Source organism: Thalassophryne amazonica, chromosome 2 (assembly GCF_902500255.1).
Source record: "Thalassophryne amazonica chromosome 2, fThaAma1.1, whole genome shotgun sequence".
Lineage (NCBI taxonomy): Eukaryota > Metazoa > Chordata > Actinopteri > Batrachoidiformes > Batrachoididae > Thalassophryne > Thalassophryne amazonica.
Genome location: NC_047104.1, coordinates 46,398,985 through 46,422,237, shown reverse-complemented (window position 1 = coordinate 46,422,237; position 23,253 = coordinate 46,398,985). Strand labels below are relative to the sequence as shown.

Here is a 23,253-nt window from a genome sequence, read left to right as displayed (position 1 = left end):
ATGATCTTCCACTTATATGCAATTATTCTAATGTTTTATTGTATGCAGATGACACTGTACTCTTTTACTCCAACTCAAACCCCAATTTTGTAAATGCTAAATTGTCATCTAATCTCAAAATACTCCAAAATTGGCTAACAGATCACCACCTTAGTATTAACATGAAAAAGACAGAATGTATGTATTTTCATTCCCCCAGGAAGCAACTCCAAATGTGCAACACAATCATGTTCTCTGATTACAAACTGCACATAACAACAACCTATAAATATCTTGGTGTGTTCTTGGATTCTCATCTTAATTACAAAGAACATGTCAACTCTCTGACCAAGAAACTGCAACAAAAACTGTATGTCTACAACAAAATCAGACCATATTTGACAACCTCTGTTTCTCATATGTACCTCCATGCTGTAGTCCTCTCCTCTATCTCCTATTGTTTGCCTATATGGTCTCTCACCACAAATGATGTTCTTGATCCTGTGGCTCGACTGTACAACAGAGCTTTTAAAATTCACTGTCAACTTCCAGGTTGGACCCACCATTGTATAGCTCTGTCCAGATCAAATGCTCTGACCTTCAACAACTATATAAGTAGTATGGCTATTAGATTCTATTTTCAGTTAAAAAACTTCAACCTGCCACCAGCTCTGTTGGCTCTAGTACCAACTACAAACTCTCAAAGGAGCACCAGATCAACATCGGCAGAACAGCTCCAAGTCCCTTCTTATAAAAACACTTATGGACAAAGATCATTCTTCTACATCTATACTAAGGTGTGGAATGATATCCTTCTGGGCACTAGAACTATCAGCTCAGAGATACTATTTAAAAAAACTTACAGAGATGATTTATTGAATAGTTATTCGTGTAACCACTGCTCTACCTTTCTCACTTGTCTGATCTTTTTATTTATGTATTTATGATTTTATGAATGTGTGCTGTACATGTTAGGTTTATTGTCCACATGATTGAATGAAATGATTGTTTGTGTGTAGGTTTATGTGTAAAACAGGAACCTACTGTAAAACAGTTTTAACTGAGTCAGGCCTGGGGTAATGTTCAATTGTGCTTTGAACCTTTTTCCTGTATAATAAATGAAATGAAATGAAATGAAATGGTGTCTGTCTTAGTGATGGAACAATAGCGAATAGTTCAATGTAATTTGTGTAGAGTGGGTTTAATATTTTGCAAAAGTACATGAAGGTGGATATCAGAATATAATATGCAGTAATTAAGATCTACCATTCTCAACAGAAGCCTTCTAATCCTCCTCCACAACATAAATCCCGTGACAAGCATGTCACTCTCTTCAGTAAAAGACAGTTTTGAAATGTAAATAGCTACATTTTAGCTTTGTAGGAAAAGTGTGGGAATAACACTTAGGAATCATTGGTTACCCTCATTTGTCAGTGGTCATATAGTAGTTGGAAATAAAAATTTCCCCTGCTATTTAAATAAATCGGGTCAGATTTTCTCAATATTGGAATCTGGAGCCAAAAGTCATCAATGGGAAACCACCTTTAAGCATGGTTAGGTAGGATTACTTTGAAAGAATACATGTGGATTACATGTATGTATGTACATACATTTGGATTACTTGTAATCTGATTACTTTTGGATTACATTTCAAAGTAATCCTACCCAACCCTGCCTTTAAGTAAATACGAATTTTGTTGGGAAGTGTTCTTGTGTGTGTTCTTGTTTCAGGTTCTTATCTAATTATCTGTTCCACTTATTTCTCTGTCATCTGTCAAAATACACAAATACATAGAATGGGTGAATCACTTATACCTTTTTCATCTTGCTTTTACTTGGGCTGAGCTGCCTGGTGTATGTAATAGTGGTTTCAGTCTCCCAATGCACCTGCTCACAGGGGAGCTCCACCACACCGAGGGAAGCCTCCCTTAGACCAGAAAAGTCTCTGCTGTATACAGCCAATCTCAAAGTGCAGGCATGAAGATCCTCCAGAGAGCCCACCTCCAGCACACAGCTCTGACTTTGGAGCTCCGGACTGAGGCTGCGGCGCCTTGTGGCTATCTGCTGAGGGGAGGAGCAAAGTGGTGGAAGGCTCACCCGGACAAACACCCCACTGCGTCTTCGGCTTACCCCTGAGAGCCCTAGAATGTTGACCAGCAGGGTTCCACAGGCAGAGGAGAACAGCAGGGAGAAGTGTAGGAGCGCAGCTTCCTTGGATGGGATGGACAGGGAGTTAGAGCCATACTGAGGCAGACTGGTCTCTCCCTGCTGGACAGCAGCAGTAGACATTTTAGCAGTTAGTCGACTGCTTTCATTGAAGAGGAAGTTTTCACCACTTATAGTACTGCGTCTAGCTGTTGCCCGACGAGATTTGGACACAAGGCTCAGCTTAGTGAGGGAAGGCAATGAGGCTCGGTCAGGAACAGAAAATTTACGTGGTGTGCAGGGAACAGCTGGGGTACTGAGGCGTCGCATTGGGAAAGAGGACCTTGGAGACCATGCTGGCTCAGCAGACCTAGATGGGCTTTGGTCAATGGGCAGGGCAGTGAGGTCATCCTCAGATGGGGAAGAGCTGCTTTTCAAGGAAGGAAATTCCAAGACATCCCCATCGAGCTCTTCATACTGCTGCTTGATGGGTTGGGTGGAAAGGGTTGGTGTCAATGTCACAGTCACGTGTTCAGCAGGCGCTTTACAAGGAGATTGGAAAACTGCTTCTTTGTCCTTTGATGAGATATTCTTCCTTCTGCACCAGCACAGGATGCAACAGAGAACAAGACAGAAGCAGAGCACAGCCAAACCCACAGCCAGCAGGATCTGAACGTGTACTAGACAAAAGACAAGACAAAACAAACAGGATGACTGGTGTTACTGGGATTAATGAGTGAGAGAAGAGGACTGTATTTTCAGTGACCATCTAAAGATATCTTCCTGAAAGCAATTATCTTTTTGTGTCACTGTTCTTCCTGCCTCATGAGGCTGAACAGGAAATGTCTCAGTGTTGTGATCATTTGCGGTCATTTTCTCTGTTTTCCTTTTTTTTTTTTTTTTGTACAATTGAATCGTCACAGCTGCAGCTGTGAAAATATGCACATTACTGTATATTCCAGAGTATTATTCCTAGTTTGGGAGGTTCTGTAACTTATATTCCAAAAATAAAAAATCATGTGTTCATTATTAATAACAACTATAATAGAGGGTGGTGGCCTAGCAGTTAACTGTGCTTCTTTGTAGTGCGGTAAGTTAACACTTCAAACTATCCCTGCCCATTCTCCATTGTGGAGTTGTGTCAAGAAGGGCATCCGGTGTAGAATTTGTGCCAAATCAACATACAGATCCACCTCGGATCTGCTGTTGTGACCCTGAGTGAAAACAAAGGAGAAACCGAAGGGATGTACCATAATAACTACTTATACGAGTATAGGCTGTTCCCAGGAATCAAAGGACTGAAAAAAACCTCAGATAATAAATGTCAATAACAAAGCAGTGCATCCGGAAAGTATTCACAGTGCTTCACTTTTTCCACATTTTGTTATTTTACAGCCTTATCCCAAAATGGATGATTTTTTTTTTTTTCTTTAAAATTCTAGACACAATACCCCTTAATGATCATGTGGATTTTTTAAATTTATATAAAAAAAAATAGAGAAACAAAAAAATAAAATAAGACAAAAACAAAGAAATCATGTGTACCTAAGTATTCACAGCCTTTGCCATGAAGCTCAGAACTGAGCTCAGGTGCATACTGTTTCCACTGATCATCCTTGAGTCCACCTGGGGTAAATTCAGTTCTTTGGACATGATTTGGAAACACACACACACACAAGGTGATAGTTGATAGTGCATGTCAGAGCCAGTGATGCCGGTAACGCTTACTTAGTAACGCATTACTCTAATCTAACTGCTTTTTTCAGTAATGAATAATCAAATTAATTAATCTTTCCAAATCAGTAATCAGATTCAAGTTACTTCTCCAAGTCACTGTTGCGGGTCGATCGCAATATTAAAACACCTGTGTGCAGGCGGAGGTCAGAGTTTGACTGAACTGCCCACTTCGTCCCTTTCAGCGAGCTCCGCTGAGCTTTACAAAGACATTTTTACGCTTTTTTAAGGTCCCAATGAGCACAGTGGCCTCCGTCATCCATAAATGGAAGAAGTTTGGATCCACCAGTACAATACCTAGAGCTGGCCACCTACCTAAACTGAGCAATCGGGGAGAAAGGCCTTATTCATGGAGGTGACCAAGAACATGATGGTCACTCTGTCAGAGGTCCAGCATTTCTCTGTGGAGAGAGGAGAACCTTCCAGAAGGACAACCATGTCTGCAGCAATATACCAATCAGGCCTGTGTGGTAGAGTGGCCAGATGGAAGCCCCTCCTTAGTGAAAGGCACATGGCAGCCTGCCTGGAGTTTGCCCAAAGTGACCTGAAGGAGTCTCAGACCATGAGAAACATAATTCTCAAATCTGATTATGACAAAGTTCGAGCTCTTTGATGTGAATGCCCGGCGTCATGTTTGGAGGAAACCAGGCACCATCCCTACAGTGAAGCATGATGGTGGCAGCATCATGCTGTGGGGATGTTTTTCAGTGGCAGGAACTGGGAGACTAGTCAGGATTGAGGGAATGATGAATGCAGCAATGTACAGAGGCATCCTGGATAAAAACCTGCTCCAGAGTGCGCTTAACCTCAGACTGGGGTGACGATTCATCTTTCAGCAGTACAATGACCCTATTGTAGAGAAGCTAGAATCTTCGACTGGACTGGGTTGCTTGATGCGAGGACGTTTCGCTTAAAATCGCAGAAGGTTCCTCAGCTAAAATTTTTGCTCTGGTAGTCTGACTTCTGTCTTGACCCTTGTAGAGAAGAACAAACAAAAGCCACAAAAGTTGGAGTTTTAAACCTAACCAGACCCCTCCTACCGAGAGGCAGACTGCTATAGGCTAGTGACTAAACAACTGCTCTAATTAGCACCTATTGTACTCTAGTTAGCACCCTCCTAATGACAGGGCAGCTGTCCCTCCTAACAATGGGACTGACGCTATTATGTGGGGGCGCAAGTTAAAAGAGCGATCCAAGGCCCGACTGAACCCAGCCTAAAATAACTAGAAGCAGTTCCGAAGAAACAAGTATATTCATCACCCTGTCGTGCTGTACATAAACGTCAAAAAAATAAAATACATCTGGTGGTGGCTAAACAGGCGGCGCCCTCTCTCTGCGCCTGGACTGACCGGAGCCCAAACGTTCAGGACTCAGGATCTCCGCCGACACCCCCCCCCAGGTGGCCTTTCCCGGACTATACTCTGTGAGGAGGAAACAAAGGTGATATCCTTCAATATAAATATCAGAAAACTATTAGAGACTTACTTATCAGCAACACGTTCAGTTTGATCTCAGCGTTATTTAAAAGAACAGCTGCTCGCAGCCGGTGGAGGATTATCACTCCGCACGCCACCGCCGCGAGGAGCAAACAAGACACTGACTTTTAGTATTTAAATTTAGCTACGCACAATTGCCATATTATTTTCATAGATAAACATTCAAAGAAAGTCACCTCTGACGTGTGCTGACAGCATTTGCCTCTCACCCTCATCCTCCTTCATAGACGTACGGTCAGGCTCTGGAGCGACCCTCAGCGTCCCCAAACGGTCGACACAACGTTGTTTTGAGCTGTGAAAAGTTGAATTCTCCGGCAGCCAGCACTCATCACCGCTGGCTTAAATGCAGCTCCTCATTTCTCTATTGACACCAGCTGAAAGTCCTTACTCTGCACGTGAATGCCACAGGTGCAGCAGATTGTCCTGAGTAAGCACTGCACGTGAATGCCACAGGTGCAGCAAATCCTTGTGTCAGAGGTGAGAGACTCTTCTGCAGCACAATTTACCCAGAGAACAGTCCCAAACCACCTGGAAAGGAAAACAAACACACAAACACCAACACAATATCCAACCCCGCACCCCAACACACAACAGACGCCTCTCCTGACGCCTCTCCTGACACCTCTCCTGACAACTGTCCTGATGACGTGAATGACTCATTACCATGAACAAAAGACTGAAGCTGCTTTGACCTGAGTACCCCATTGTAAACAGGGGACAAAGTGTGTCTCAGACCCCCTCCACGGTTAAGGCTGGGTTTCAACTGTTTCACATACAATGCCTCCTTCACTCCTCTCTCAAACCATTTCCTTTCTCTGGCTAAGATTTTAACTTCCTTGTCCTCGAACGTGTGGTTAGTGTCGTTAAGGTGGAGATGAACTGCAGACTGAGGTCCACCGACACTTCTCTACTATGGAAACCACCTGGACAACTGAGAGCCTTCACAGATACAATGACCCTAAGCACACAGCCAAGATATCAAAGGAGTGGCTTCAGGACAACTCTGTGAATGTCCTTGAGTGGTCCAGCCAGAGCCCAGACCTGAATCTGATTGAACATCTCTGGAGAGATCTGAAAATGGCTGTGCACTGATGCTCCCCATCAAACCTGATGGAGCTTGAGAGGTTCTGCAAAGAGGAATGGACAAAACTCCCAAAAGCTAGGTGTGCTAAGCCAGTGGCATCAGATTCAAGAAGGCTTGAGGCTGTAACTGCTGCCAAAGCTGCATCAACAAAATACTGAGCAAAAGGTGTGAATACTTACGTACGTGTGATCTCTTAGGTTTGTTTGTTTGTTTGTTTGTTTTAAATTTGCAAAACAGTCCAAAAAAAAACTTTTTTCATGTTGTCATTGTGGGGTGTTTTGAGTAGAATTCTGAGGGGGAAAATGAATTTACTCCATTTTGGAATAAGGCTGTAACACAACAAAATGTGGAAAAAGAGTAGCTCTGTGAATAATTTCTGAATGCATTGTAAATGTTTACATAGGGTGTTCCCAGGAATCTAATTACTAAACAAAATAAACTCCAGTAATAAAAGAATATATGTCAATAACAAATGCACACTTCAAGTAATTCTGCCTGAGCTGTGGAAGAGTAGACCAGCATTGTTAACCCCACAATGATTCTGGAGGAGGCATGAATGGTTACCCATCCTATCTATTTGCCCTTGAAAGAATTAGGTCACAGATAAAAGTGGTTGACATGCCTGTCAGAGCTCATAGGAGACCTGTTGAGTGTTCACACTGAATGAATCAGCTGAGGCAGTTCATGCTAGATTAAACACTGGGTACTGTGATTTGGAGATGTTTCAGACCTGAAGGAGACCCTGAACCCAGAACATACAGGAAGGAAGGTAACAATTCCCAAATGGCTTGGGGACACCATGGAAAGTTTAGTATGTGGGAGGGGAGAAGTTTGTTTCTGTGTCGCTTGACTCGGCTTCCTGCCACTGTGCCTTGGCTACATATGCTAACTGATGGTAAATGGATGCCAGCTTGCAGTCTAGAATCAAAACAAATCCTCATTTTGCTTTAACATTGAAGTAGTGGTATGACTCATATGCCAGACTCAGTGGGGGATGGTGTGACAGGAAAAGCCTACACTACCAGTTTGCCTATGGAGATCCATGGCCTCTGGGTTGGGTAGTGTTTTTAAAATAGGTAGCTGACATTTTTCAAGGGGGATAATAAATTAAGCAATGCATTGGAGTGGCGTGTGAGTTTTAGAGCTTTATACCTAAACAATTTTTAGAAGAGGAACTCAATATTTTTATTTCTTGTATTTCCTGTTAATTATGTAATTCTTAATGTTAATTTACTGTCTTAATGTATTCATGCTTTTTAGGTTGTTGTTACCAATAACCAGCAAAAATCTATTTAAGCATAAAAATTCAAAAAGAAAAAATAATATAGCACCTTCAACTACACAACAGACTAAAACAGTTAAATGTGGTCTATTAAACATTAGGTCTCTCTCTTCTAAGTCCCTGTTAGTAAATGATATAATAATTGATCAACATATTGATTTATTCTGCCTTACAGAAACCTGGTTACAGCAGGATGAATATGTTAGTTTAAATGAGTCAACACCCCCGAGTCACACTAACTGCCAGAACGCTCGTAGCACGGGCCGAGGGGGAGGATTAGCAGCAATCTTCCATTCCAGCTTATTAATTAATCAAAAACCCAGACAGAGCTTTAATTCATTTGAAAGCTTGACTCTTAGTCTTGTCCATCCAAATTGGAAGTCCCAAAAACCAGTTTTATTTGTTATTATCTATCGTCCACCTGGTCGTTACTGTGAGTTTCTCTGTGAATTTTCAGACCTTTTGTCTGACTTAGTGCTTAGCTCAGATAAGATAATTATAGTGGGCGATTTTAACATCCACACAGATGCTGAGAATGATAGCCTCAACACTGCATTTAATCTATTATTAGACTCAATTGGCTTTGCTCAAAATGTAAATGAGTCCACCCACCACTTTAATCATATCTTAGATCTTGTTCTGACTTATGGTATGGAAATTGAAGACTTAACAGTATTCCCTGAAAACTCCCTTCTGTCTGATCACTTCTTAATAACATTTACATTTACTCTGATGGACTACCCAGCAGTGGGGAATAAGTTTCATTACACTAGAAGTCTTTCAGAAAGCGCTGTAACTAAGTTTAAGGATATGTTTCCTTCTTTATGTTCCCTAATGCCATATACCAACACAGTGCAGAGTAGCTACCTAAACTCTGTAAGTGAGATAGAGTATCTCGTCAATAGTTTTACATCCTCATTGAAGACAACTTTGGATGCTGTAGCTCCTCTGAAAAAGAGAGCTTTAAATCAGAAGTGCCTGACTCCGTGGTATAACTCACAAACTCGCAGCTTAAAGCAGATAACCCGTAAGTTGGAGAGGAAATGGCATCTCACTAATTTAGAAGATCTTCACTTAGCCTGGAAAAAGAGTCTGTTGCTCTATAAAAAAGCCCTCCGTAAAGCTAGGACATCTTACTACTCATCACTAATTGAAGAAAATAAGAACAACCCCAGGTTTCTTTTCAGCACTGTAGCCAGGCTGACAAAGAGTCAGAGCTCTATTGAGCCGAGTATTCCTTTAACTTTAACTAGTAATGACTTCATGACTTTCTTTGCTAATAAAATTTTAACTATTAGAGAAAAAATTACTCATAACCATCCCAAAGATGTATCGTTATCTTTGGCTGCTTTCAGTGATGCCGGTATTTGGTTAGACTCTTTCTCTCAGATTGTTCTGTATGATTTATTTTCATTAGTTACTTCATCCAAACCATCAACATGTCTATTGGACCCCATTCCTACCAGGCTGCTCAAGGAAGCCCTACCATTATTTAATGCTTCGATCTTAAATATGATCAATCTATCTTTATTAGTTGGCTATGTACCACAGGCTTTTAAGGTGGCAGTAATTAAACCATTACTTAAAAAGCCATCACTTGACCCAGCTATCTTAGCTAATTATAGGCCAATCTCCAACCTTCCTTTTCTCTCAAAAATTCTTGAAAGGGTAGTTGTTAAACAGCTAACTGATCATCTGCAGAGGAATGGTCTATTCGAAGAGTTTCAGTCAGGTTTTAGAATTCATCATAGTACAGAAACAGCATTAGTGAAGGTTACAAATGATCTTCTTATGGCCTCAGACAGTGGACTCATCTCTGTGCTTGTTCTGTTAGACCTCAGTGCTGCTTTTGATACTGTTGACCATACAATTTTATTACAGAGATTAGAGCATGCCATAGGTATTAAAGGCACTGCGCTGTGGTGGTTTGAATCATATTTATCTAATAGATTACAATTTGTTCATGTAAATGGGGAATCTTCTTCACAGACTAAGGTTAATTATGGAGTTCCACAAGGTTCTGTGCTAGGACAAATTTTATTCACGTTATACATGCTTCCCTTAGGCAGTATTATTAGACGGCATTGCTTAAATTTTCATTGTTAAGCAGATGATACCCAGCTTTATCTATCCATGAAGCCAGAGGACACACACCAATTAGCTAAACTGCAGGATTGTCTTACAGACATAAGGACATGGATGACCTCTAATTTCCTGCTTTTAAACTCAGATAAAACTGAAGTTATTGTACTTGGCCCCACAAATCTTAGAAACATGGTGTCTAACCAGATCCTTACTCTGGATGGCATTACCCTGACCTCTAGTAATACTGTGAGAAATCTTGGAGTCATTTTTGATCAGGATATGTCATTCAAAGCGCATATTAAACAAATATGTGAGACTGCTTTTTTGCATTTACGCAATATCTCTAAAATTAGAAAGGTCTTGTCTCAGAGTGATGCTGAAAAACTAATTCATGCATTTATTTCCTCTAGGCTGGACTATTGTAATTCATTATTATCAGGTTGTCCTAAAAGTTCCCTGAAAAGCCTTCAGTTAATTCAAAATGCTGCAGCTAGAGTACTGACGGGGACTAGAAGGAGAGAGCATATCTCACCCATATTGGCCTCTCTTCATTGGCTTCCTGTTAATTCTAGAATAGAATTTAAAATTCTTCTTCTTACTTATATTTGAATAGTCAGGTCCCTTCTTATCTTAGGGACCTCATAGTACCATATCACCCCAATAGAGCGCTTCGCTCTCAGACTGCAGGCTTACTTGTAGTTCCTAGGGTTTGTAAGAGTAGAATGGGAGGCAGAGCCTTCAGCTTTCAGGCTCCTCTCCTGTGGAACCAGCTCCCAATTCGGATCAGGGAGACAGACACCCTCTCTACTTTTAAGATTAGGCTTAAAACTTTCCTTTTTGCTAAAGCTTATAGTTAGGGCTGGATCAGGTGACCCTGAACCATCCCTTAGTTATGCTGCTATAGACGTAGACTGCTGGGGGGTTCCCATAATGCATTGAGTGTTTCTTTCTCTTTTTGCTCTGTATGCACTACTCTGCATTTAATCATTAGTGATTGATCTCTGCTCCCCTCCACAGCATGTCTTTTTCCCGGTTCTCTCCCTCAGCCCCAACCAGTCCCAGCAGAAGACTGCCCCTCCCTGAGCCTGGTTCTGCTGGAGGTTTCTTCCTGTTAAAAGGGAGTTTTTCCTTCCCACTGTTGCCAAGTGCTTGCTCACAGGGGGTCGTTTTGACCGTTGGGGTTTTTCTGTAATTATTGTATGGCTTTGCCTTACAATATAAAGTGCCTTGGGGCAACTGTTTGTTGTGATTTGGCGCTATATAAATAAAATTGATTTGATTTGATTTGATCATATACACACTATTATTATTATTATCATTATTATTTTATTATTACTTCTATTTTGTCATTGGATTTTTAAATGGACCACAATGGAAATAAGTGTTTTCACTTTCTTGTGTCATCCATGTATTTTTATCGTATTAACAATTATATGCACTTACACTCACGCTTTAAATCTAAAGATGATTTCCTGCCCCCTGCTGGAAAGGTGTGTGAGTCCAAAATGTACCTAGCAATTTTAGCTAATATTCGTAGCTTCTCCAAAACTATTAGTCGTATTAGTGTTCCATTTTGGCGCTGTTCATCCTTGATTCAAAATACATAAGCATGCCAAACAGTGAATGTCAGCTGTGCTCTGTTTGTCCCTGATCGAAGACGTGCTCACACGCATGCACGCGGTTTTAATTTGACATAGACAGTGGCTGAAGACATTAAAACCACTAAACATTTCAGTCATGTACCAACATGAAACTTAAGTCACTCATGGTAATAGCAACATCAGACTTATCTTAACTGACAAAACCAATTGAGCTACAAAAACACAATAAATCAATAACACTGTTAAACAAACATAAACTACAATAACAACATTTTAAACCTCAAAATTCTGAACTTCCATGGTGCATTGCAGTACAGCATCCATTGTTTGTTTCGCTAAAACTGCCAATTTCTCCAAAAATATTTGTCCTATTTATTAACTTTCCATTTTCGCAGAGACAGCCTCTCTTGGACTGCCAACACCACAGTGATGGTGAGGAAAGCCCAGCAGTGACTCTACTTCCTGAGGGTGCTCAGGAGAAACACTCTGGAGGAGAAGCTGCTGGTGTTGTTCTACAGAGCACCATCGAGAGCATCCTGACTACTGCATCACAATGTGGTACAGGGGGTGCTCAGCAGCAGACAGGAGAGCGCTGCAGAGGGTGATCAAAACGGCCCAGAGGATCACTGGTTGCTCTCTGCACAGCCTGGAAGACATTGCCAGCTCTCGCTACCTCAGCAGAGCTGCCAGCATCTGCAACGATACATCCCACCCCAGCAACCACCTGTTTGACCTACTACCCTCTGGCCGACGGTATAGGTCAATCAAAACTAGGACAAACAGACTCAGGGACAGCTTTCTCCCCAGAGCGATCACTGCACTGAACAATAACAAATCACTGTAATCCGCACATTCAAGTTTCTTGTGCAATATCTGTAAACCATGTGCAATTTTCCCATGCAATATGATTCCACAGTTGTATATAATTCTCGTTTTACATTTTACTTGGTCCACATTTTATTTTATTTTATTTTATTTTATTTTATCTTATGTTTATATTAGTTGTACATATACTCTGAATAATTTACCGTTAAATTTCACTATCTTTTATTTGGCTAAAAATTACTCACACCACAGAAAGCACCTTGCACTCAAATCTCATTGTAATGGAAATTACAGTGACAATAAAGGCAATTCTGATTCTGATATATATATGTGTGTGTGTGTGTGTGTGTGTGTGTGTGTGTGTGTGTGTGTGTGTGTGTGTGTGTGTGTGTGTGTGTGTGTGTGTGTGTGTGTGTGTGTGTGTGTGTATTTGTGTATAAAACGGCTGAGTGGATCCTTGTAATTTGATTGGTGTTTTGTATGTCACGTGACATGGATTATTCATCCCATTTGTGTTGTGTTGCATTTAGCGTGCAAATTTGGTTCCATTTACCGTGCAAATTTGGTTCCATATGTTTTGTACCATTGCACGCTGTAACCACTGCCCACTAGTGGGGGTGGCGTTTAGCTAAACATGGCAGATTGTTTTGCTGATGGATGAGGATTTGAAGGAGCTAACTGATGGTGCTAATTCTTCTAACACAAAAAACAAATCCACTACACCATAAGACATCTGTAGGCATGAAGAGCTGTTAGGATGACAAGGATGAAGTTAGGATTAAAAGCTGGACAAATTTCTGATGCAGTTTTTCGTTGGAGTGAGGACAGCAGACGGGAGTCTGTACACAAAGTCAGTGCATAGCATCACGGACTGCATTGTCTTTTCTGTTGTTTGTAAATTACTAAAATATCAATGACAAGGATCTATTTTCACCATTATATAAAACAAATAATGAATGTTTATACGTGTAAGTTCAATGGAACGAATATCACAGAGTTGAATGGTACGCTCCGTCTTTTACCGCATGAAATATTCGTACCATTGAACTCATAAACATTCATTATTTATATAATATAGCATCCCACTGAAAGACATACCATGACATTTGCCATACAAGAATCCCTGCATAATCAAGAACACCCTTTTCTGAAAGCCAAAGCTTGTTGCATTATCTCCATATCAAAGATAAATGGTTCCACGCGTCCCAGATAGTAGTTTGTTTGGCACTCATCAGCTTCATAAGGAGCCTCCATTAACAGATGAACGTATGGAGGAGGTAAATACATTGGTGATGGTAGAAAATAAAGGCTGAAGGGAACATTTTGAGAAATGACTCAGAGTGACGATTCAGCTACTAAGCTCATTCTGCAAACCAAATGAACTCATGAGCTTGAGCTTCGCTGATTCAGCATTTCTTCATGGTAGCTGATCCGTTTCACAAGCAGATCTTTTTCCATGAATTGACTGGTGGGTTGAAGGAAAAATCATTAACTAATGTGATAAATAAACATTTTTTTTTCCCCATTTTAAAAACCTGCTTTTTTGTGGTGAGTTGACATAAGTAGATTTAGTAAATGTATTATTTAATTTGTTAGCATGTTGTTTCATTTGTCATTTTTGTGTAGTGTGTGCTGGTGTGAATGTGTTTGTCTGTCTAAACATGGTCTTATAATAGACTGGTATCCTGTCCAGGGTGTCCCCTGCCTCACGCCCTTTGACTGCTAGGATAGGCTCCAGCCCCCCTCGTGACCCTTAAATGGAGTAAGCGGGTATAGAAAATAGATGGATTTTCTGTGTAATTGAGATTTTCTTTTAAAACAGATATAAAGTTCATTTTGTACTGGTTTTATGGCATTAGTGTTTAAATATGCTGAACTGTTTTCAATCTAGCAAAGTTGGATAGCTTGATTTTAAGAAGTTATGAATGCTTCTATACCAATTTTAAACTGGTTTAAGACGTTTTTATTTATTTGTTTATTCACAGCAAACTGGGTTTAAATCAGATGCTGCATTAGCTGTTTAGATTTTGGTTATAACATTCTACAGTGATGATACACTGGTTTATGTTGGATTTAAATTGGCTGCAACAAATTGGTTGTTGAAAACCACATGGGTATTTTTTATTGGTTTCAGATGTTTCTGAACCACATTGAACCAAATTTAAATGAGATATGAGTTGGTTTGGACAGAGTTAAAAATGATGTGATGATGAAACAGTGGTTTAATGGCTGCAACTAACTGGTTGTTAAAATCTAGGTGGGTACATTACCAGTCACTTGGTTTGGACACCCTTTCCAATTTAATTGAATGGAAAAGGGTGTCCAAACTTTTTCACTGTATCTTTGAAATTTGGACCATTACTAACAAAATCCAAACAGTTTGCAAAATGTCTGATATTTTGACTGAGATGTTAATTGTGAAAATAATTGATAGATGGACTAATAACAAAAATAATTAGTGTTCATTAATTATGTGGGAATGCTGTAATGTCACAAAATTATTATCATCTGTAATCTCCTGGAGTGACTACCTCCTTGGTGCCTGGCTTGAATGGCACTCTTCTAATTAATACAAGTTTGTAATCATTTCTTTATTTCTGTTACCTACAGTATCTAACACTTCCGTTAGTTTTTAAGTGCAACCACTGTGAATTTTAGCTCATTATTTTACTCCTGTGTGAATCTTAGGAGTGGTTAGAGTTTTTGTTAGCGGTTAGCTTGCACTAGCTTGGCTACACGTGTGGATTTTTTGGTGCACAAATTACATTATGCCTTGTGACACAAGTCCAGGGTGTACCCCGCCTTACACCCTATGAGTACTGGGATAGGCTCCAGCCCCCCCCCACTGACCCCATAATTGGAGTAAGCGGTTGAAGATGAGTGAGTGAGTGAAATTACATTACATTACACTCTACATTAATCTTGCATGATGCTGACAGAAAGGGTGGCTCTCTAAGAGAGCTATGTCAGTAAGGTAGAGCAGCTTCTTAGTTCAGTGGAGTTAGATGTTATGGGTACTCCAGATAAGCTTAGTATCGGGCCGGTTAGCACGTTGTTAGGCAGAAGAAGTTGCATAGGGCCTGGTGCCTGTTTGTGATTGCCACTGCGTACTGTGAACCAGTTTTCAACCTTGAACATGCCTGTTGATAGCACTCCAAGCCACGGGTGCCTTCTACCCCATCTCCAGGCCAAAATGCTGTGCGTTACTGATAGGGGAGTCTATCACCTGCAAAGTTAGAGTACAATTTCCTACTGACAATAAATGTACTCCTGGGGCCAGACCACCCAACATTGCCTCTCAACTCAATGCTGACGTTCCACAAGAATATTGAGCCAAAGGAACATGACACTAGATGCAGCCACATAGTTATTCATGTTAGCCCAATGATATTAGGAAGAGACACTCGGAGGTCACAAAAATGGACGTAGAGAGGACTTGTGACCTCACCAGAAAGATGTGTCGGCATCAGTTAATAGTCTCTGGTCCCCTCCCGGGGTAATGTGGAGGCATTTAGCAGCCTGACTCGGTGGCTGGCGAAATTCTGTAGACAGCAAGGCTTTAGTTTCATTGATAACGGGACTTTTTTGGGGGTTGCCGTGGCTTGCTGATGCCGGACAGCCTTCACCCAACTGGGGAAGGTGCTGTCATCTTATCTGTAAACATAGATAGAGCTCTACAGGGAGGGTAACATTGGGACTGTACAGCAGGCCATGGAGCAGGTGATTAGAGAAACCTGCAGGGCGTACGACTAATGTGGTTATGGAATCCATAAGCTTAGTGGGGAAATTATCACAGAAAATTCACTATGGTGATAGTGCAGTTTATGTGGCAGGGAGGGAAATTCGTCAAGTTAAGGCTGTGGCCTGTTTCTGCAGACGTGCCCATGAAGAGCATACAGGGATATGTTTTGCAAACTTAATACCATTAGTACATTGAATAACATTAAAATTGAGGATGCCCCACTGGCTGTTCCAGCAACATCAAATATTTAGTGTCTGCTACATTCAACCCGCATGGAACTTCTTAATCACCAAACCAAATTTTAGGCATCTTATATATACTACTCTGGAACCACCCCCAAATCCCAATAGTCCAATTTTCAACCCCACTGAGGTCCTTAGTTTCGGTTTCATTAACATAAGGTCAATGTCCTCAAAATCACTGTTGATAAATGATCTAATTATAGAACACCACTTGATTGGTTTATGTGAAACCTGGGTTAAACCTACAGCTGTCCTCCCCTTAAATGAAGCCTGCCCACCAGCGTACATGTTTAGTCACGTCCCCCATGATACCAAGCAAGGCGGGGGTGTTGCTCTAGTTTATAAATCTGGCTACTAGCTGTTGGTGTTGTGCTTCAGCTGTCTGCTTTACTCCCGCTCCCCTCCTGTTTTCTCTGGGCTGTGTCACGGAGCTGATTGAACACCTGTCTGCAATCATCTTCACCTGCATTTATACCTCGATGCTGGAAACTCAGTTTTGCCTACGGGGTTCCTGGCTTCAGTTCATGTGTTTTTGTACTCTATTCCTCGTGTTGCTGACATTTTTTTGTCATTCCACTAACTTTTGTCTCCGTGTTCACAGCCTTCTGGATTCTATTAGCTCTGTTCACAGCCACCTGGTCCTGCTCTGGTTCTGAACTTCATTCTCCTGCTATATGGTCTGGAAAATTGTTTTTCACACCGCTCTGGCTGGTCTCTCCCTCCTCCAGTGCTTGGTTCTTCAGCTTAACCAGTTTTGCATATTATTATCATCTGTACAATAAATTGTTACATGTTTTGGGACTTAAGGTCTGTTTACTGAATTCGAGTCCTAATCATTGCTTTGGGTTTTTGCATTATAACAGGAGCTTCCAGCCACAACATGGACTCAGCAGGAGCAGACCAGATCCATAAGGCCCTCAGCTCACAGGGAGCCTTACTTGGTCAACAACAAATCACAGCTCTATCAGACCAAAAGCTTGCACTCGCCACACAGGTATCTAAGCTATACATGCAGCTACTCACCCTTACAGGACACTTGCCAGTTCATGCCATACCTACCACAGCAGCAGCCACTCCGGTAGCTCCCTCACCAGCCTCTGCTTCCCCAGGAGCCTTGGCTTCACATTCCCAGGACCCTGTCATTTGTCACCCGAATGGTATGCAGGAGCAGTTGAGAGATGTGTCTCTTTCCTATTTCAGTGTTCTTTAGTATTTTCCCAAAGACCTTCCATGCAATCCACGACAAAGACACAATTGCTTATCTCATTAGGTTGCTTAGGGGAGAGGCCCTGAATTGAGTTACAGCCTTATGGGGGCAGCGGTCTCCGGTGTTAGTGTCATATCTATCATTTGAACGGGAATTCCGGATAGTGTTCGATCACCTGATGAGGGTGCAGATGACCTCCCAGCAATTATTGTACATCAAACAGGAAACCCATAGTGTGGTGGCGTATTCTGTTGAATTCCACGTTCTTGCTGCGGAGTCTGGCTGGAATGCCGCTGCACTACGGACAGACCTTTTGTTAATGGTCTGTCTGAGATGCTTAAAGATGAGCTGCCAATCCGGGATCAACCCACTTCCCTAGATAACCTCATATCCTTAGCAATTAAAATAAATAACAGTTTGAGGGAAAGAAGGCGGGAGAGAGGCAGAAGGGCGGACCGCACATCTTCCCCTCGCTTCCCTCTGTGGATAGTTCCTAGTCCTTCTTCCTCACACTCCACTGGGAGTACACTCCCCATGCCTGCGGCGCCCCCTGCCGAGGAACTGATGCAGCTCGGCAAGGCTTGATTGACTCCCAAGGAATGTGCGTGGCATCTGACAGCTAAGTAGTGTTTATACTGCAGTATCCGAGGGCACATCATTCGCGAATGCCCATTTCGGCCAAAACAGAATGCTCACGGATAGACCTCAGGATATCATTATGCCATACTCAATTCATGGGTGACCATTCCTCATGCAATCAAATCCCGGTCACACTCATTTTTGATATAACCAATCATTGCAGCTCCAAGCACTTATCGATTTAGGGGCCAACGCTAACTTTATGGATCCCAGTGTTATAGTCCAGGCTCATGTCCCGGTGGTAGAGCTTCACACTCCCATCCAGGTTTCTGCACTGGCTGGCACTTCCCTCCTCTCAATCACACACCAAACGGTTCCGGTCATGTTAATGGTATCTGATAATCACCGGGAGGCACTTCAGTTTTTCATTTACTCTGCCACTCCCTCACTGGTTTTGGGTCACCCCTGGCTACAATCCAGATATTGATTGGCTGACTGGAACTATCTGCCAATGGAGCAAGGCTTGCCATCGCTGTTGCCTTCGATCCTCCATTCCTCAAACCAAGGACTCCGGGGAATCTGTTTCTGCATCTGTAGATCTTTCCATTGTCCATGAGCTGCATTACGATCTTAAGGAAGCCTTTAATAAGAATCAAGTGCTATCCCTACTGCCTCATATGACTGCTCCATCTATTTACTTCCGGGTATGTTGTTTCCCTCCAGCAGACTTTACAACCTGTCACGCCCGGAACGGGAATCTATGGAGCAGTGTATACAAGACTCCTTGGCAGCCGCTCTGATCCATCCCTCCTCTTCACCCCTTAGGGGCGGGGTTTTCTTTGTGGGGAAGAAGGATGGGACATTATGCCCCTGCATTGATTATCGTGCATTAAATGCAATTACTATCAGAAATCAGTATCCTTTCCCACTACTCAATTCTGCATTTGATTCGCTGCAGGGGGCATCGATATTCACCAAACTCAGTCTCAGAAATGCTTACTACTTTGTCCCTATTAAGGAGGAGGATGACTGGAAGACCGGGTTTAATACCCCGCTGGGGCATTTTGAATATCTTGTTATTCCCTTTGGTCTCACCAATCCTCCTGCTGTTTTTCAAGCCCTGGTCAATGATGTTTTGCATGATCTTCTCAACCGCTTTGTATTGTTTATCTAGGTGACACCCTCATTTTTTCCAGAAATCTCTAAGAACACACCCAACATGTCCGTCTTGTCTCTAAGAGACTGCTAGAGAACTGCCTGTTCATTAAAGCTAAGAAGTGCGCTTTTCATCAGTCCTGTGTTTCCTTCCTGGGCTTTGTTTTTGAACATAACCATATCAAACTGGATCCAGCTAAAATTACTGCAGTTACTGAATGGCCAGCTGTTTGGCTAACACCAAACCGTTTCTAGGTATTTCCAGTTTCTACCGCCGGTTTATTCAAAACTTTAGCCAAATCACTTGACCCCTCCATAAGCTCACCTCCTCCAAAACCTCCTTCCTCTGTTCCCATGAAGCCGATCAAGCTTTTAACACTCTTAAACATAGGTTCACCACCGCCCCAGTCCTCATCCATCCCGATCCCGATCGTCAGTTCATTGTGTAGGTCGATGACTCCAACATCAGGATCAAGGGCATCCTCTCACAGTGGGCTGAGGGCGACAAACAGCTTCATCGTTGTGCATTTTTCTCCTGCCATCTGTCTCCCGCCGCGTGTAATTGGACAGATCACAAGAACCTCGCTTACATCCAAACTGCTAAAAGACTAAATTCCAGATAGGCCAGGTGGTCCTTATTTTTTGAACATTTCAATTTTCCTCTCACCTACAGACCCAAATCTAAAAACATTAAGCCTGATGCCCTCTCTCGACAATATGCTCTCCTGGACAATTCCTTTTCCCTGGACAGAATCCTCCCAGACCTGGTGGTCACCAGGACGCTCAGGGGGACATAGAGAAGGTCTTCCGGGAGGCACAAAAGAACATCCGGACCCCAAGGGAGGACCTCCTGGATGGCTTTTTCTACTTACTTCAGCCCGCTCAGCAGTCCTCCAGTTTATTCATAACGTCAAGTTCCCTTGTCACCTGGGCATCCAACGCACGCTACATCTGGTCCAGCAGCACTTCTGTTGGCCCTCCATCCAGGCAGATGTGTGGGAGACCATGAATGCCTGCACCACCTGAGCCAGGAATAAGGCTCAGCACCAACCGCCTTCAGGCCTCCTCTGTCCACTTCCTACTCCTGGACGTCCCTGGTCACACATCTTCCTGGACTTTGTTACCAGCTTACCTGCCTCCAATGGACACACAGTCATTCTGACCATCCTAGACTGTTTCTCAAAGACAGCTCGTTTTGTGGCCCTGCCTAATTTACCATCTGTCCAGGAGACAGCCAACCTCCTAGTCCACCACATCTTCTGGCTGCATGGCATCCCTCTGGACATCGTATCGGGCTGAGGACCCCAGTTCGCATCACAGGTTTGGAAGACCTTGTGTTGTACCTTAGGGGCTTCGGTCAGCATCTTGTCTGGGTTTCACCCCAGACCAACCGCCAGGCGGAACGGGCCAACAAAAAACGCAAGGTCACCCTCCGGTGCGTTACGTCCTCCCACCCGTCCTCCTGCAGCACCCACCTTCCATGGATTGACTATGCTCATAACACCCAGGTGAGCTCAGGGAAAGATGCTGGAAACTCCATTAGGATACCAGCCCCTACTATTTCCAGACCAGGAACTCAGTCTTACTGTGCCCTCTGTTTAGGATCACCTCCAACATTGTCAGTGGGTGTGGAGGGCTACCCATTCTGCCCTGCTCTGGATGAGAGGCAGGATTATTCACTATGCAGACTGGCACCATACCCCGGCCCCCAACTACCGACCAGGTCAGGAAGTCTGGCTCTCAACTAAGGATGTGCCTCTCAGGCCTAAAACTCATAAGCTGGCGCCTCGGTTCCTGGGATGGTTCACAATTGAGAAGATCATCATCCCGGTTACTGTCAAACTTCCCTTCTCTCATCTTAAGCCAGTGCATGCCAGCACCTTGTGCCATCTGGCTGATCCCCCTCCTTCTGCTTGGGTTGTAGATGGCCATCCGGCTTGGACCGTCTGCTGGATTTTGGATGTGCACCACTGTGGTCAGGGTTTCCAGTATTTGGTGGACTGGGAGGGTCGTGGCCCTGAAGAATGTTCCTGGGGTTTGCGGGGCCTCATTCTGGACCCCTCCCTCATCCATGACTTCTATCGGGCCAACCCAGGTCATTCTGCTAGGTTGCTTGGGGGCTCCCACTGAGGGAAGAGGGTACTGTTGTGCTTCAGCTGTCTGCTTCACTCCCCATCCCCTCCTGTTTCTCTGGGCTGTGTCATGGAGCTGACTGAACACACCTGTCTGCAATCATCTTCACCTGCATTTATACCTCGGCTCTACTGTTACTCAGATGCCGGAAACTCAGTTTTGCCTATGGGGTGCCTGGCCTCAGTTCATGTGTTTTTTGTACTCTGTTCTTCTTGTTGCTGATGTTTTTGTCATTCCACTAACTTTTGTCTCTGTTCTCACAGCCTTCTGGATTTCATCAGCCACTACAGTTCTGGTGCTGTTTGATCTTTGCGCTGCGTTTGATATGGTGGATCAACGTACTCTGCTTGATAGGCTGGAGAATCATTTTGGGATTACCGGGAATGTCCTTGCATGGTTTACATCATACCTGACCAGTCGGTGTCATTGTGTCTTGTACAACAACACTACCTCCAACCTTAGTGACATGAAATATGACGTTCCACAGGGGTCTGTCTTAGACCCCCTGCTTTTCTCCCTTTATATAGCACCCCTCGGGCACATATTGCAGCATTTTGGGATTACCTATCATTGCTATGCTGATGGCACTCAGTTGTACATGCCGATAACTGCTGGTAGTCTCGTACACATAAAGTCCTTAGATGTTGTTTTGACTTAGTGTTTTCTGTTTCTTCACCTTTATAAATTTTTTCAAAAACCTTGTAATTGTTAGAATGGCCTAAGCAGTGAGTCACCCCTCTGAGTCTAGTCTGCTTGAGGTTTCTTCCTCAATATCATCAGAGGGAGTTTTTCCTTACCACTGTTGCCTGCGTTCGTGGTCTGTGGTTTGGTAAGGTTAGACCTAACTTGTGTGAAGCGCCTTGAGGTAACTTTTTTTGTGATTTAACGCTATATAAAATGAAATCAATTGAAAATCTATTAGAAAACACAATGAACTAAGTCCCTTTGACTGCTCCCTTGTTTTCACTCAGCATTGCCACAGCAGACCCAAGGTGGACCTGCATGATGAGTTGGCACAAGTTGGATTAACATCGATATTAGAAAAACATAGAATGGGTAAAATATTTAATGTTATTTGCAACTGTTTTGTATCTCACTGATGAAAGTTATCACAAACAAATACAAGATAAATTGCAAATGCTTTGGGAAATCATTGTGGTGATCAGATTTTCACAATATTTCAGTTGTACAAAAACAGTTCTCTTTTTAAAAGCCTCAGCACCATCTTCTTTAGCAGGTGAAATAAGCAGGATTTATGTTTTGTTATTGGTTTCTCAAAAACATGCATAAGTTCAAATCCCATAGGAAAGAGAAAACTGAATTGCAGATTTCTTACCTGGCAGAGTGTATCGTGACATGATGATATATTTGATACGGTGGATCAGAATATATGCTGTTTCTCACAGCGGTCCATCGCCAGTGCACAGAACTGAAGCTGCAGCCAGCAACTACGTCATCTGAGCTTTTATTTCCATCCCAGTGATTACGGGAGGGAAGCAGTGAGGCAGAGAGGGTCTGCTGCTTCCATCATCAACCTCAGAAGCTACCAGCAAGTCTTTCTCTGTCCTATTAACATCACTTATATGGAGTTCTTTTTGTGCCATAACAACAAATTGTAGCTGCATACATGAATATGTATGTTACAGAAAAAGAATACAATTAAGTTTGTAAGTAGACTGCTGATCCATGCCTTTGAAGTATCTCACTTGCTTTATCACCATCTGCTGGTGATTGTGTTGAAATACAAGTTCTTTGAGCCAAGTCAATACAATCCGTCCTGATTTGATAGATAGCTCATTCAATCTGAAGGAAATCTTAGAGACACTACTGGGATTCAAACCCACGAGCTTGTTTATTAGACAAACACTTTAATGAACTAAGCTACAGTGATGTAGGAACTGGCTTCCAGGTATGAGTACGGATTCAAAGTGGCATAAAAGCTCTGTTAGTGTCAGAGAATGATC

The 23,253-nt window shown here is 42.6% G+C and overlaps 1 protein-coding gene across 1 annotated transcript in view; it reads right to left on the bottom strand.

Moving 5' to 3' along the window:
- Positions 1–22,844, bottom strand: part of LOC117523938 (synaptotagmin-4) — a 68,613-nt gene extending 45,769 nt beyond the window's left edge. Inside the window, exons 1-2 of the mRNA XM_034185564.1 lie at positions 22,626–22,844; positions 1,795–2,804 (exon numbers count right to left, since the gene is read on the bottom strand). Coding sequence (XP_034041455.1) covers positions 1,795–2,804; positions 22,626–22,647 — 1,032 coding nt within the window. The 5' untranslated portion in view covers positions 22,648–22,844. The remainder of the gene's footprint in view (positions 1–1,794; positions 2,805–22,625) is intronic.
- Between the last annotated feature and the right edge of the window lie 409 nt (positions 22,845–23,253).